Below are 16,981 nucleotides of genomic sequence, written 5' to 3'. Positions count from 1 at the left end.
ATCATCAATTTCTTCCATGTCAGGCCTGAAAGCCATAAGGACTGATTTAGATCTTCTATGTTAGTTAGAATGCCCAGTGGAAGCTGGGTGCTTTTTTAGCCTTGGAACCACTTCAGATTTTGTTTTTTCTCCAGCCTCCCTGGAGTTTTATTTTTTTGTTTTTTCTGTCCTCCTGGCCATTCAACCTTACCTTTTCCTTTGTTACATATTGTAGAATATTATTGCCTAATCTTGTTTGTTTATGTTTTATATTAACTTCCTTTTATTTAATTTTGTAAAGCACTTTGAACTACATTGTTTGCATGAAAACATGCTATATAAATAAATGTTGTTGTTGTTAAACAGCAACAGCGACATTTTTAAATTGTGAATTCTAGGTCCTGAATACTTTGCTATCCCCAGTCCTGTCTCCAGGTCTCAATTTATAGGTCTGGCAGTGATGATTCCTCCCAAAGTAAAGGCGCCATTTACAACTTCATCTAGGGCAGCAAAATTCCTAGAACCAGCTCAGCATGTCGCTGTTCCACTCTTCATCCTTGTTACCAACGAATGCAGTCATTACAGATAAACGCAATGGTCTCCTTTCATTTGCCAAACTTCACGTGTTCAATGTAAAGAAGTTAGAATATTTAGAAGTCCCACTGTGATAAAATTTAAATTAATGCATGTCTGCTTAAATAATTAATTTACTATTTGTACATGACTACCATATCAAATAATTTTGTATATTGAAAAAGAACCTATGGGATTAGTTGCATCCAGATTAACTGATGTAGCCTGAGACAGCAACCCTGATAAGCACTATAATGAGCCCACATAGGATCATTAGAGGGTCATCAGTGACACTTGTACAGAGTACAGTGAAATTCTTTCTTGGAAGGGCTGATCAACATGCAACACATTGTTACTTCACTGTGCTATGATTAGTGACATTTTTCATAACCTACAACAGGTATACCTGTTTTCATCCACAGAACACAAAAATCACAGGCAGCATCATATGTTCAAACATAATAACTTGATAACCAAAAATGTCAAAAAGACTCAACTTACTCTTCATGGTGAATGAACATATTAACTACACAATATAAGTGAATTAACTAGTTGCTCTCTCTGGCTACATTTAATTTGGATACTGCTGACCCCCTTAAGTATTCCTTGGTTTAATGCAAAATTTAAAATGATTTTCACAAGGTGTCTTCATTTATCTGTTATATTTCAGGTGACCTACCTTTGTTGACCAGCTTTCTTCAAAACAGGCTTGATATTAAAGTCCATAGGAAAAAAACGGCAAAGACAGAGAAGCCACATTTTATTTTGCCTTTAAACCCTAAACGTAAGGTAAGCTTTTCATATCAAAATTTATTTTTGTGAAGCTATACTGTAACCTACAAGCTTATTCTGTCTACAAAAAAAAAGCATTTTAGCTGTGTAGCTGCAAAGGAGAGGCATATCATCCACCATGGTTGCTTCTTGCCTTAAACCCATGCCCACCCTGGTGCCATGAGTCAGAAATTCTAGCCTCACACTGCCACTCTGCCTATTTTAAAACATCTGTACCAAACTTACTAAACTTAAATGTATGACTATAACGTTTGTTCAGTTATTGTCCCTTGATTGCAAGGTATGTGCTTTATTCACTTCTTTCTCTACACACATGTCCAGTGTTACCAGCAGCTGCAGGTCACTTCTCATGTTACAAATAGTACTGCTGTGATGACCACTGGCTTCCTGTGACCCTAAATTGGGCTGATTAAATTTACCCTTCAGCACATGCAGGATTAAATGTACACCTATGACATTTGTTCAGTTTTTCTTACATGATTGTATGAATACCACACTAACTATCACTGAATGTCCAGAGCACATGTGTTCATGATGATACAGACTACACCAGGCAATATCTTTTGTGCGGTAATTCAATACATTTGCAAAATAACTCCGTTCTTCAGCAAAATAACACACTTCTTTTGCAAAATAATGCAATTCTTTTGCAAAGCAGTGCAATACTTTTGTGAACCAGTGCAATCATTTATCTTTTCTGAGTTACAGGAATAAATATCTGTAGTAAACATCATTATTATGAATTAACTGTTCACCACATGATAGTTTTTTCAACTAAATTTATATTGACAACTAATACAAAGGGTTTACTTTTAAACTTCAATTATAGGTTACAAGTAAAATTCCCAAGATCCCAAAGCAACTGCCAATTTTAGATGACTGTTACTCTGATTCACTTTTGCTAAAGTTGGGCTTTGCCCAGCTAAGACCTGCCATATCAGATTCAATTAAAGACCTGGCAGAAAATAAACCACTTCCACCAATTGGAACGCTACCGCAAACTGATAGAAAAGAACCTGACTCAGAAGAGCAAATCCAAAATGTTCAAGTCACCGAAGAACAAGACACTGATGCTTTTTTTATGACTCAGGTAAGCAAAATTAAATGACTTTCTAACTTCAAATTAAACTAGTGTATTATTGGCAGCAAATAAAATACAAGACTGATTGAATTCCTTTCTTGTTTTGTTTATCAATATCCAATCTAAAAATCATTATATGTTTTACTATATATTTTGATTGACACTGTGTCTGGGATAGGTTCCAAACCCTGTGACCCTGCATTGGAATAGGTGGGTTTGAGACTGTAAATCTACTAGTTACACACTGTACAATTTTTAGAAATTGTGATCAAACTATTTGCCCTGGTTGATAGAGTCACCAATCATATATGTAGTCAGACTGTATGAGCACATGTAATGCGGTTGACATGCCATGCCATGAGTACTCAGACTATACATGTCCATGGTCCCAATGGACACATTTTCCCATTGACATTTTGCAATAAATCTTTAGTTATTCAAAAAAACATTATGGCCACAGGCTTCTCAAAATGTCAACAAAGAAAAGAGCTACGTTCGTGACTCTTGCTATACTGGGCTGTGAAATTACAAAGAAAAGAAAAAGGCTCAGCTGGATATGCAGATGGTTGGGAAGGTGCTGGCAATATGCTCTGCCTATTTTACAGAAAGAATTGGCACATAATATATGTAATTTACTGTTGTATGTGTGTGTTTTTATTTTTCAGGTTCGTCCAGTAAACATTTTCTAAGATACTTTTGTCAATGGCCACTTAGTTGTATGTGTGTTACAGTATATGATAGTGCTGTGAAATCAAAATAGTGAAAATGAACATGAAAATGGCTGCTAACAATGAATTTTGGAAAATCTGATGGTAGCACCAGAAAATGGGCTTCTGAGACTGAATATTAAAGAAGTATTTTGGAAGCCAGAGCCCTTTTTAAACCTGGTAGGCCAAAAGCCGGATTGTGGAGTATGGGGACAGGCTGCCTTGGGTAGGCCTTGTTTGTAGATTTTTTTAGGGGCCTTCACTATCTTCATTATAGACGTACACTAAATTCATAACTGCTATAATTGCTGATTTTTATTAAATTGTTATGAGTTTCATGTGGGCTAAAAATTATCTTGGTGTCATTTCGGAGGTTTTAATACCTAATGAATTGATTCCTGCCATTGTGATAGAAGCTTCAGTTTTAAAGTTAAAATCTACTTCATGCCTTTTCCAATGCCATTTTTGCTTTGACTATGCGGTTGCCTTTTAGGGGGATTAGTGTCACCTGTTTTCATAATGATAAATCCCATGATGCAATGGGGCTGTGTTGCAGTGACATCATCAGCATGACCATTTAAAGTTGTTTTTTACAACTCTCTTTTTGACTCTCTGACCTTTATTTGCTTTTGACTCCATTCTTTCTTTCTGACAAAATTCTGATATGATAGAAACTCTTCAGAATGGAAGAGGCAACTGGGGATGCAACCCCTCTCTTATTGCATATGAAAAGACGACCAATGAAACCAAAATTCATGTCAACTCAGAAACTGAGTCTGTGACTACAAATCGTATAAGAATCACACAGTGTATGCCCAACTTTTTGCATGTTATGTCATTAACATTTAACCATTTTATATATTGACTTGCCTTACGGCTTGAGAGTCTAAAGTTTGAACTATTAATGGAAATTTTTAATTATAATAATTTTAAATATATACAGCACTTTGAGCTTGCCAATATATTAAAAATGTACAATAGACATTATTGAAGCTAGAAGCCTTGCCAGAGACTAAGTTTTTTTGGTTACATTAGTAACAGAAAATGTTTTTTTTTCATTAAAAATCTCCATCACAAAGAAAGTCATAAGAGATTTCTAAACAAAGTACTTTACCAGCTATATAGTGTCCATCTAGTATTGGTGACTCAATACTCTTGGAAATGCTTGTTTCCGAAAAGGCAAGGATAGGCAAAGGTTTATGGCATGTAAACTCCTTACATTTAAAGTCCTGTAGCATCATCTTGTGGCCAAAGTTAAAATCGCATGCTTCAAGTAATATTATGGGCGTCTTTTGTTTTTATGAGCTAACTCCAGATAATAAGAGAAGAGGCTAATGAATGATGAACAGATTTAACTGCTATGGCTTAAAACATAACATTTTTAAACCTGCTTAATCCGAAGACAATCTTTTTTTATTTTTTGTAGTGAATTTCAACTTTGTGTTAAACTGCAGTTGTTTTTAAAAGTAGCATCTTTATTTCTGGGTCGCACAGTGGAACACATGCTGATTAGCACTGCTACCCCAGTTGACTTGGTTTAATCCCACCTGGTTACTTTGTGTGAGAAGTTTATGTACTCTTCTCGTGTAATGTGGGCTTTTTCTTGGTACTTCAATTATCCTTTTTCATCCCAAACATATGCAGGTTAGGTCGGATGACTAGTGACTATAAATTGGCCTGGTGTGAATGAGTGCTGCTGAATAAATGAGTAAATCCAGCCATGGACCAGTGCTTCCTTGTATTTGTCAGTGCCAAGACAGGCTTCATCTCCCCCAATGCTGAATTGGTTCTAAGAGTTTTGATAACAAATCTTCATTTCTGGATGGCTGGTTGCAGCCACATTTGTAATCTATTAAGAAGATCTAATCCATGATGATCAATGATCCTTTCTTTTGTCCTTTCAGGTAGATGATTTGCCTGAATCAGGATGGCTGTTAAATTCTGAAAGTAATGAAAAATCAATGAACAAAACTGAAACAAAAGAAGAAAATGCGGTTCCAGAGAAATACAAAGGGTTTGAGGAATTAATGGATGCCAGGCCAGATTCTACAATGCTGGATCCTGTTGGTAAGCTCTCTGTATCAAAACATTAGTACAAAATTCTCTAATAGTGATAAATTCTCTTTTTGTAGCTTTTGATAACTACAAGTTTGATGATATTGCATTTACCATTAATGTATGTGGTTGGCACAGTGGCACGGACTCTAGCACATTTGCCTCATAGATTCTGCATCATGTGTTTGAATCCTGCACCCAGACACTGTCTGGGGAGTTTGCATATTCTGCTCATGACTGTTTTGGTTTTCTCCTTCGTCCCAAAAACTTGTGTTAAGTTAATTTGTACCTGCGACTCTGAACTGGAACAAGCAGGTTTAACCATTTCATTTTTGTTATTATAGTCTGTAGGGGATAAAGTAAAAACAGAAACGTATTCTTAAAATGAAAAAACAGAAAGAGCAATGAGTATTGAAGTGTGAATAAAAGCATGTTGGGCACACCTTTGGGGATCGCAATTGTTTTTTGTTTCAGATAATTTCTTAAATATATCTCATTGCTCATTTAAATTGCTGTTAAATTACTTTTTAAAAGCAATGAGATTTTAAAGAACACGAGGTGTAACAATTTAATTACCAGAATGGCCGCGTAGTGTCACCCATGACGTAATTGTATCGAAAGCACATGAGTATTTGTTTTTGTTGTTTGAACTAATATGTGCATAAATTGCAAGCTGATAGAGCCAGTTGTTAGTTAGCTATTGGGAAGATAATAGATATCTGCATGTACACTTTGGAGTAAAAATGGGTGATTGAAATTTAGAGCAGCATATTAATATTAAATTTTGTGTGAAAATCAGCAAATGCGCTACTGAAATGTTACAACTGTTGCAAGTGGCATATGGTGAAGATGCCATGAAAAACTTGAGTGTGTTTGAGTGGCGTAAGAGGTTCAAAGATGGATGAGAAGATGTGATGGAGCATGCAATGGAAATCCCCGGGTTCACCACGCCCTAAAAAAGCATGCATGTCGCACTCACTGTTTTAAGACCATGCTGGTGTGTTTCTTCGATCACAAGGGAATAGTCCACCAAGAATTTATTGAACAGGGACAAACAATCAACCAACAATGCTATTTAGAGGTACTGAAGTAAAAGACCCGAATTGTGGCCTGACAAGTGGAACATTCATCATGGCAATGCACCAAGCCACACTGTGCTCACTGTGAGTGACTTTCTGACCAAAAAAGCGATTACCCAATTAGATCATCCTACCTATTCTCCTGTCTTAGCTCCCTGTGATTTCTGGCTATTTCCAAAATTAAAAGCTGCTCTGAAGGGACAAAGATTTTCTAATATAACTGATATCCAACTGAATGCAAGACAGCTGCTCAAAAGTATTCTGGAAAATGACTTCCAGGCCTGCTTCCAGAAATGGGAATGCCGTTTAAATCAGAGTATAGATTCACAAGGGGAGTACTTTGAAGGTGACAGTAGCCACTAGTGTACAGTTCCACATGTATATTTTCTAATGGTGCATTCCAGGAATTAAATTGTCACACCTCATAGATCCAAGTATAAATTATATTGCAGAAAGCTACTAATACCAGGTCTCACAATTTCAAGCACTAGGTTCAAACTCTGGCCCAGCCACTGTCATTTTGCACATTCTTATCATTTCTAAAGGGTGTCTTTCAATGCACCATTTTACCACATTCCAGAGATGTGTAGGTGGGGTTGATTTTTATCAGCTCCAATTTGGCTCCTGTCAAACTCCTTATGCTGTCGAGTTAAGTCTCCCATGATAGTGCACAAGTTCAAAGTGCTTTGAAAAGTGAATAAAAGAATAAGTGAACATTACCACCAGAGCCAAGTCCCATTCTCACGTGAAAGCATAGTTTTTCATCCTCAACATGCAGATTTTTAAGAAATTGAAGAGTAATGTTTAACGTAAAGGCCAGTTAAAGTATATGGACAGCAAAGTAAGATGTATGCAGTGTGCATACTAGTGACTCAAGTTAGTGTTTGATATAAAAATTGAATGCCAATTAAGTAATTTCATATAAATGTTTATGTACCCTTAATTTTTTTAATCAGGAATTCAACAGAATGTGAGAGCGCTCGAGTATGCCTTGAAGCACCTTCTTGTTTATCGAGATAACAAAGCCAGGCTGGACACAGTGCAGAGACCATTCATGTCAAAGGAGAAGAGGGTGAGATTCTGACTAAGTAAACGTTTACAACTACACTGCCACATAAGTGTTTGTGTGTTAAATGTTTATGACATGCACCGAGAAACTCATGAGAGAATGTTTGTAGATCTGCCTTAAGACAGTCTCATTGTGCTCATTGAATTTAAATATTTAAATATTCAAGGTCAGCAATATGCCTGTATACATACAGTACAGCACCTTTTTCAATTAGGTTATTCCAAATATATTTTTAAAATAATGCTCATAAAGCTTCTGATAATGCTAATGTAAATACACAGTGTTGATGATTTTCAAGGAACACACACAAGATCTGTCTTTGATACTAATGTCTGTCAACTGGACTAATGTGTAGTATAAATTGGTTTCTGGAAGTTAGTTACTAAACTACAAATAACTTAAATATACAATGAATAAAAGATGAAAGTGATAGGAGTGGGCCTTTGCAGCTGGTCTCCATACCTAGAACACCACACAGAAGGCCAGAAATGAACAACAACTGTGCTTTTATCAACACAAATAAACTCAGTTGAATCATTAATGGGAGTACAATAATATTCTTAAACCCATTTATCTTCATTCTGTGTTGGGCAGTGGTGAAGGGGGTATCTATCCTGGCAGCATTGGGCACAATTCAATTGCACACACCCATGCTCACATTAGGCCAGCTTGAAATTGGCAGTTAATTTGACCAGCTTCTCCTTGGGGATGTGGAAGCAAATGCAGAGTACCCAGTGGAATAAAAAAATATAGAATATGTGAGAAACAATAAATCTTTTGCCTTCTGGACCTAACTTCCCCATACTGTATATCCACATCTGTACCTAAGAACACCCTTTCTCACTTTCCATCATACTCCATCTCTTTTCTCCTTGGAGGTTATCTACAAGATCTATTTTTTTTTAATTTTTTTGCATTTATATAGCGCTTTTCTCACTACTCAAAGCGCTTAGCAATTGCAGGTTAAGGGCCTTGCTTAAGGGCCCAACAGAGCAGAGTCCCTTTTGGCATTTACGGGATTCGAACCGGCAACCTTCCGATTGCCAGTGCAGATCCCTAGCCTCAGAGCCACCACTCCGCCATGTCAACCTGGTGGTCCCCTTCCTAAGTTTTCTTCCACCTGAGCACTATTTCATAACATAGCAAAAGAGTTTAAAAGTTTGAGTATTTAAAAAAATAACAATTTCAGTAAGAGACCTTGTGCTATCCTTTGTAAGTATAGCTGATTGGTCAATTTTGTGAGGTGGCTGTAGTTTAGCCCCACCTCTAATTGGTGATTAGGTGCAGTTTCCATCTCATAAATGTTGTGTCTAATTGGGTAAATTTGGGTTAAATTGACCTGATTTGGCTCTGGAGTTCCAGTATTTTAGGTTCTATGGGGTTAGGTCTGGTTTGGGTCCCTTTGTGTCCCAGAAATTCAGACACTTTCCTTGATTAAGTTTAAAGCCTGGGTTCAAAAGTGTGTAATCTTTTACAGGGTATTTGAGCCCTGGATGACTTTGTCTGTTGGTCATCTGACACCCTGCATTCATGGGACAGGCTATGTCTGTGTTATAGATTAAGCTTAGAATACGATTTAGGGAATTTACATTTCACTGTTTATTTCACTTCAGAGTTCTCTGCTATAAATTTTACAATTTACTATTTACTGTATATTAATGATCAAAAATAGTTTATTTATGGACTTCCTATACTTGATTCAGTACTGCTTCATTTTAGCATCAATAAATTCACTTACAACTCATAAATACTTCTGTTAGGTGAAACCACAGTTTCCAGAACCAAGAAAATCCAAAGGAGAGAAAGTGGAAGAATGCCTTACAAAAATCAAGGAAAGCACAACGATAACTGAAGTGCCACTAGGTAAGAAATTCAGTGTGCTACTGAAGATATCTTACAGAACAAATATCTGGTATAATATTATAAAAGAAAGGTATATTGTAAGAAAAGGAGGACTATGATTATCAGCAACAAATAAAAGGGTGTTGAATTCCATACCCTATGGCCTTGGACTTCTATATCCATATCAATAAACATCCACCTGGACATTCACTGGACTTTGCTTAAATCAAGTGGTGGCTGTGAGATTAGTGGCATCAAGCACAAGGCACTTATCAGTGCTGGGCAGGGCTTGATCACACACACGTCCACACCTACACATTCCAGGCCATTCCCCCAAATAAGTCAATATGCACATTTCTGGATGAGGGAGGACACTATGGTACCACTAAACCAGGTAACGAATGCGTGATGAATTATAGTTATGAGTCAACAGCACTAAACAGTCCAATTTCACATTTGCTATATTGCAGCCTTATTTTAGAATCATTTAAATAATTTATTTCTATTCATCAAGCAACACTCAATTAATAAACTAAATTATTAAAAATGAAAAAAAAAACTGAAATATCTCATTGACACAAGTTTTCAGACCCTTTGCTCGGTACTTTGTTGAAACTTCTTTGGCACTGATTACAACCTAGAGTTTTCTTGGGTATTACATGACAAGCTTGACACCTGGATTTGGGAATTTTCTGCCATTCTTTTCTGCAGATCCTATCAAACTCTGTCGGTTTGGATGGGGACAGTTGGTGAACAGCTTTTTTCAGGTCTTTCCAGAGATGTTCAATTGGATTCAAGTCTGGGCTCTGGCTGGGCCATTCCTGTGTTGTCTTTACTTTGTGCTTAGGGCCTTTGTCCTGTTGGAAGGTGAACCTTAAGCCCAGTATGGGGACCAGAGCTGGAGCAGATATCCGTAATGAAAATCTGGAGCAGGTTTTTCAATATGGCTATCTCATTACTTTGTTCCATTCAGCTTTCACTCAACTGACTTTTTTCCGGGTCCCTGTTGCTGACAAACAACCCCAGAGCATGATGCTGCCACCACCATACTTCACTGTTAGAATGGTATTGTGGAGGTGATGAGTGGGGCCTAATTTACTACTTCTTCTTCTTCTTCTTTCGGCTGCTCCCATCACCTGCATGTCCTCTCTCACCACATCCATAAACCTTCTCTTAGGCCTTCCTCTTTTCCTCTTCCCTGGCAGCTCTATCCTTAGCATCCTTCTCCCAATATACCCAGCATCTCTCCTCTTTTACTTCAGGCACTTAAAATTGAGGCAATATTGGTTTCATCAGACGGATAATCTGGTTTCTCATAGTTTGAGTTTGAGTTTTCCTTTAGGTCGTTATTTGCAGACTTCAAGCAGGTTTCCATGTGTCTTTTACTGAGGAGAAGCTTCTGCCTGGCCATTCTGTCATAAAGCCTAGGTCGGCGTGGTGTTGCATTGACTGCTGTCCTTCTCCACACAGGTCCTCTGTAGTCCAGGCAGAGTGACCATTCTGCTTCTTGGTCACCTCCCTCTCTTACAATTCCTCAACTTAGCTGGGTGGCCAGCTCTAGGAAACGTCATGGTTGTTCCAGACTTTTTCCATTTATGAATTTGTGAAGGAAACTGTACTCTTAGGAACCTTTAGTGCTACCGATATTTTGTAGTTTTCCCCATCAACACAATCCTGTCTCTAAGCTGTACATGAAATTCCTTTGACCTCATGGCTAGGTTTTTGCTGTGATACACATTGTCAACTGTGGGACCTTATGCAGTGCAGACAACTTTGTGTCTGTCCTAATCGTGTCCAATCAATTGAACTGACTACAGGTGTACTCCAAACAAAATGTAGGAACTGTAGAAAATGATGAAAATGATCAACAGAATGGGATGTACCTGAGCCAAATGACAAGCGTCATAGCAAAGGGCCTGAATCCTTGTGTTAATGTGGTATTTCAGTTGTTATTTTTTTAATAAATTTCAAAACATTATAAATTCCTGTTTTCACTTGTCATTCTGAAGTATGGAATGTTATTCAATGAGGGAATTTTTTTTTTATTTCATGTTATTGCATTATAGTTGTTAATTCTGTATACTGTATATACAGTAAGAACTCTTAGCCTGTACTTACCGAAAAGCACTGTTCAAAAATAAATTGAACTAAATAATTGTTTTGAAATGTTAACAAAAAACAGTTAAGCATAGTGGTACAATGCTGAGTGCTTTTCACACATAAATCCATTATCCAGAGTTTGAATCCCACATCCAGAAATTCTGGAATTTGTACATTCTTCACATGTCTGTGTGGGTTTGAAAATGTTATGTTCATAGAAATTAGGCTCAGTTAATGGTGGTGGCACATTAGTTAATGCTGCTGCCTCACAGCTCCAGTGTGCTGTGCTTGAGCCCCGGGTCCATCATCTAGACCCTGTTCTCTCCATGAGGGTTTTTCCCCTAGGTGATCATTTTTCATCCCACATCACATCTTGCATGTTTACCCAGGTTCTTTTCTCTTGAGCAATGATCCCCACATAGATTGTCCCCACCGGTCTCCATAGAATATTATAGAATGTGACTGCAAGAAGTACGGGATGCACTTTTGGTCCAAGATCAGCATTTGTTAGTTTTTTACGTCTGTCCTCAACTGAAAACACATAACAAAAATGTCCTGTCTAAGCATTAAGTAAAGGGACTTTGAATTTTATTGATCATTCAGAACGAACATCTGAAATTACATTGAAATGAAATTTTGTAATTAATGCCTCCAAAGCATCTTAATGGTTTTACTGTTCTAATTAGTGCTGTTCATTTGTTACAGTATCACTGTTGCAAGACAGAAAAGCCAGGAGACGAAAACATGCAGAAGCTTTGGATTTACTGAAAGAACTACAACAGAATTATACAAAGGTCCACGATAATGCACTACAGCAAGCAGCTGAAATAGAAAAGCACACGCAGGACATTTTGAGTAAAGTGGGTAAAAAACAGGACAACTCCACAGAGAGTGACAACACAAATAAGTAAAAGTGTGACTAAGTAAACTAACTCATACTTTGAGCACATTAATACATAAAACAAAGAGCAAACTGGAAGGTTTTCTTCCATCATAAATGTATTTGCATCTTTGACCCTGACATATGTGACACATTCTTGTAACTCCTTTCATACACTGAGGCTGTGAAGTTTGCTTCTGGTTAATAAAGTGTGAAACACAAATTATTGATAATTTTAAGTTTGTTGATCCGAGTGAAGGCTTTTCTACCATTAGTAGGTGTTTACTGTACATTCCAGAAGTTAAAAATAAATAAATGAATAAATATATTCCATTAAAAGCCATCAATCCAGATATCAAAGAGCTTAATAAATAAATATAGTATCAGTAATAGCCTGAAAATGTAAATTCTGCACAGTATACACAGAATATGTTTTGATAGAAGTACTGGTATGGACCACAACTGTGTGTTAATTAATTTGGTGCAGGATAAGAGATGGGTCATAAGACACCATAATAGCAATATTATGAACAACTCTAGAAAACCAACAATAGGTGACATTATGGATGGTTCCCCAGAATTGTTTGCTCTTGTGTAGATGCGGATGGAAGATGGTGAGAGACAACTACAATTACATTAGGACTCCCTCAGGCTGATAGATGGTAGCAAAGAGCCCTGTTAGCCTATATGTGGCTCCCTGGTCTTACATTTAATGGACAGGTGAACTGGGGTTAACCTCACCCTCAAGAAGAACATTTGTAACTAGGATTGCAGTGACACCTAGAGCAGCCTCAGGAATTTCCAAGGCAACGTTTGACCTCAGAAGTGGTTTCTGGGCCTTCCTCAGAAGTAGGTGCAGACCAGAGCTTAAAAGTCTCTATCAGGGACTAGACCTTGGATTCAGGAGGGTAGTATGAGGTGCAGGCTCAATTGGAAGGTGGACGATAGGTCAAACAAAGAAAATAAGGCCAAAGGAGAGAGCAGGAGTTGAGAGTTATTGAGCAATAACCAGCCGCCTTTCCTAGTAGTAAGGGCTTGGCCACTTGAGTAAATTGACAAGTAGGCTTGTGGTGTTTCCAATTCTTCTTTAATATATTTTTTTCAATGTTGATAATAAACTCTTTTCTTTAACATGTTTATACATCCTTGGTGTTATTTGAGTTTGGGATCATCTCAAGAGCATCTTTGCATTGTAGGCACCATCTATTTTCTGAATCTATTTATTCCATTTCACAGTGGTACAGAGTCATGGCCTATCCCAACAGCATTGGCTACAAAGCGGGAACCAGCCTTGGAGGGGATATCAGTCCATTGTAACCTAACCTAAACTGCAAGACTTTGGGAAGCTGGAGCAAAACACACACATTCACAAGAAGAATGTGCAAACTCAACACAGACAGAGACCAAGAGAAATCAGGTTAGAAATCAGGTCTTTGGATCTGTGAGGCAGCAGTGCCAAACACTGAACCACTATTCCACTTCCATTACAGTTAACATTTACAATGTGTTTCCTAACTAATATAAATGTGATGATGCCAAGACTAAATGTGTTTATTGTGCCTTTTATTTAACTTAATTCAGTCCTGACTTACAGTTGCAGTGACCTCAATTAATCTCCCAATACAGTCACTATATCGAATTTGTACTTTTTTGGTGTTGTCCATGTGGGTTTCCTCCTCACACTTGCCAAAGACCTTCATAGCAAGTTACCTGGTGACTCTAAACAATCCTATTTTGAGATGACCCAGTGATCAATGACATTGAAATAGTAAAAGGTGACCACAGAAAATATATACAATGGTGTCTCATGCTTCGAATCATTCTAACTTTGAACAATTCAGAGTTCGAAAGCTAAATTCGAGAGAAATTTCATCCAGAGTTTGAACAATGCTTCTACGTTCAAACTGCACGCATAGTGAAAAAATGCTGTAACAAATGGTAACAACAGGTAAACGTCACCTGTTGTGAGTCCAAGTCGTCTCTCGCTGTGAAAGAATCTCTTGTGTTACGGTCATGTGTTTTCAGTGCTTTTTTCGCTTTATTTTTGGTGTGTCTGGTTATATATATATATAAAATTTTGTAATCGCGATTTGTACTTTGTAATCGCGATTAATCGCATGATTATCTGAGAATAATCACAGACAATCACACTGTTATGTGCAAAATTCAATAATGAACTCAAAAGTAGTGAATTGCATGTGTTTGGTTTGCAAACACTTTAAACAAATAAGGTACTTTTTAACAGCAGTATTCCCTTTACATAGTAGCAGTTAAAACATTTTTTGTATATCTCAACTTAAACATTAAATCAAATATAAAACCAAAGATATTTGCCACTGCCAGGGCATTAACGTTTTATCTAGTTTGTTATAGAAAAATAAGTTACCTTCAGAGTCCAGAGCCATGATATTATAACAGGCACCTTCCAAGCAACAGCAAGTTAACATTTCTAAATCTGTTTTCTTTTTTATCTGAACAGATACCAGCAGAAACATTTTCTTTTATCAGGGAGCAGCATAAATAATTTATGTTTAGTAGCAACACTTTGAGAGCTAATACAGGTGCTGGTCATAAAATTAGAATATCATGACAAAGTTAATTTATTTCAGTAATTCCATTCAAAAAGTGAAACTTGTAGATTAGATTCATTCATTACACACAGACTGATGTATTTCAAATGTTTATATCTTTTAATGTTGATGATTATAACTGACAACTAATGAAAGTCCCAAATTCAGTATCTTGGAAAATTAGAATATCAATTAAGACCAATGCAAAAAAAGGATTTTTAGAAATGTTGGCCAACTGAAAGGTATGAACATGAAAAGTATGAGCATGTACAGCACTCAATATTTAGTTGGGGCTCCTTTGGCCTGGATTACTGCAGCAATGCGGCGTGGCATGGAGTCGATCAGTCTGTGGCACTGCTCAGGTGTTATGAGAGCCCATGTTGCTCTGATAGTGGCCTTCAGCTCTTCTGAATTGTTGGGTCTGGCGTATTGCATTTTCCTCTTCACAATGCCCCATATATTTTCTATGGGGTTAAGGTCAGGCGAGTTTGCTGGCCAATCAAGAACAGGGATACCATGGTCCTTAAACCAGGTACTGGTAGCTTTGGCATTGTGTGCAGGTGCCAGGTCCTGTTGGAAAATGAAATCTGCATCTCCATAAAGTTCGTCAGCAGCAGGAAGCATGAAGTGCTCTAAAATTTCCTGGTAGACGGCTGCGTTGACCTTGGACCTCAGAAAACGCAATGGACCAACACCAGCAGATGACATGGCACCCCAAACCATCACTGACTGGAAACTTTACACTGGACCTCACACAACGTGGATTCTGTGCTTCTCCTCTCTTCCTCCAGACTCTGGGATCTTGATTTCCAAAGGAAATGCTAAATTTACTTTCATCAGAGAACATAACTTTGGACCACTCAGCAGCAGTCCAGTCCATTTTGTCTTTAGCCCAGGCGAGACACTTCTGATGCTGTCTCTTGTTCAAGAGTGGCTTGACACAAGGAATGCAACAGCTGAAACCCATGTCTTGCATACGTCTGTGTATGGTGGTTCTTGAAGCACTGACTCCAGCTGCAGTCCACTCTTTGTGAATCTCCCGCATATTTTTGAATGGGTTTTGTTTCACAATCCTCTCCAGGGTGCGGTTATCCCTATTGCTTGTACACTTTTTTCTACCACATCTTGTCCTTCCCTTCGCCTCTCTATTAATGTGCTTGGACACAGAGCTCTGTGAACAGCCAGCCTCTTTAGCAATGACCTTTTGTGTCTTGCCCTCCTTGTGCAAGGTGTCAATGGTCGTCTTTTGGACAACTGCCAAGTCAGCAGTCTTCCCCATGATTGTGTAGCCTACAGAACTCGACTGACAGACCATTTAAAGGCTTTTGCAGGTGTTTTGAGTTAATTAGCTGATTAGAGTGTGGCACCACGTGTCTTCAATATTGAACCTTTTCACAATATTCTAATTTTCCGAGATACTGAATTTGGGACTTTCATTAGTTGTCAGTTATAATCATCAACATTAAAAGAAATAAACATTTGAAATACATCAGTCTGTGTGTAATGAATGAATCTAATATACAAGTTTCACTTTTTGAATGGAATTACTGAAATAAATCAACTTTGTCATGATATTCTAATTTTATGATCAGCACCTGTATTTTTTCCAAAAAGCTTAGTTTTCTGAAAAGCGTCCAAAGCAATGGTTTCACACATAAATCAACATAAAATGTCTGTTGCTGCCTGCTGTGCCTGCTGTCAGTGCCTGTTTGCAGTTTGCGAACGCAGCGGCTTTGCGGGTGGGGCAGCTCGACGGCCAGCAGGAATGCATGGTGGGCTGGCTGCCTGGCTGTCTTTGTGAGACAGGTGTGCACGGGTTGCAGTGAGACGCAATATGGTTTGTACCTCCTGTCATCGTGTCTGTCCTCCCAGGTCAACATTGCCATAGGTGCATCAGCTACACGAACGTGTTCAGCACCACGACCAGCTGGGGACCAATCAGCTGATGCTGGTACCTCACTTTCGTTTTCGATCTACATCTCCAGATCACTTGCATCAAAATCGGAGTCCAACAAATCACAGTCCGATTCAGCAATAATACGAAAAAAGTCATCCACGGATTATTCTGCATTGAGCCTTCACTTTGGTATCTATCCACATGCCATTTTAGAAGCTGTTTTCTCTTCGCTACTCATGCACACACAGGGAATCGAATTCAAATCAATGATCAAAGCTAACTTTCCATCTAGCAAAAGCATATCGAAAAGCGCCGTCACTAATCCCTATCGATTACAAGCGGGGCTGAGGCTTTCAA

The 16,981-nt window shown here is 38.0% G+C and overlaps 1 protein-coding gene across 2 annotated transcripts in view; it reads left to right on the top strand.

Annotated features, from left to right (window-relative positions):
• xrra1 (X-ray radiation resistance associated 1) overlaps window positions 1-13,288 on the top strand; it is a 39,182-nt gene extending 25,894 nt beyond the window's left edge. For both annotated transcript variants that reach the window (XM_051926542.1, XM_051926541.1), the window contains 7 exons: window positions 1,223-1,341; window positions 2,174-2,434; window positions 5,037-5,199; window positions 7,223-7,338; window positions 9,096-9,198; window positions 11,983-13,105; window positions 13,139-13,288. In XM_051926542.1, coding sequence (XP_051782502.1) covers window positions 1,223-1,341; window positions 2,174-2,434; window positions 5,037-5,199; window positions 7,223-7,338; window positions 9,096-9,198; window positions 11,983-12,188 — 968 coding nt within the window. In that variant the 3' untranslated portion in view covers window positions 12,189-13,105; window positions 13,139-13,288. The remainder of the gene's footprint in view (window positions 1-1,222; window positions 1,342-2,173; window positions 2,435-5,036; window positions 5,200-7,222; window positions 7,339-9,095; window positions 9,199-11,982; window positions 13,106-13,138) is intronic.
• The last annotated feature ends 3,693 nt before the right edge of the window (window positions 13,289-16,981 follow it).

The sequence above is a fragment of the Erpetoichthys calabaricus genome, chromosome 4 (genome assembly GCF_900747795.2).
Source record: "Erpetoichthys calabaricus chromosome 4, fErpCal1.3, whole genome shotgun sequence".
NCBI lineage: Eukaryota > Metazoa > Chordata > Cladistia > Polypteriformes > Polypteridae > Erpetoichthys > Erpetoichthys calabaricus.
This window is presented reverse-complemented; position numbering and strand designations above follow the sequence as displayed.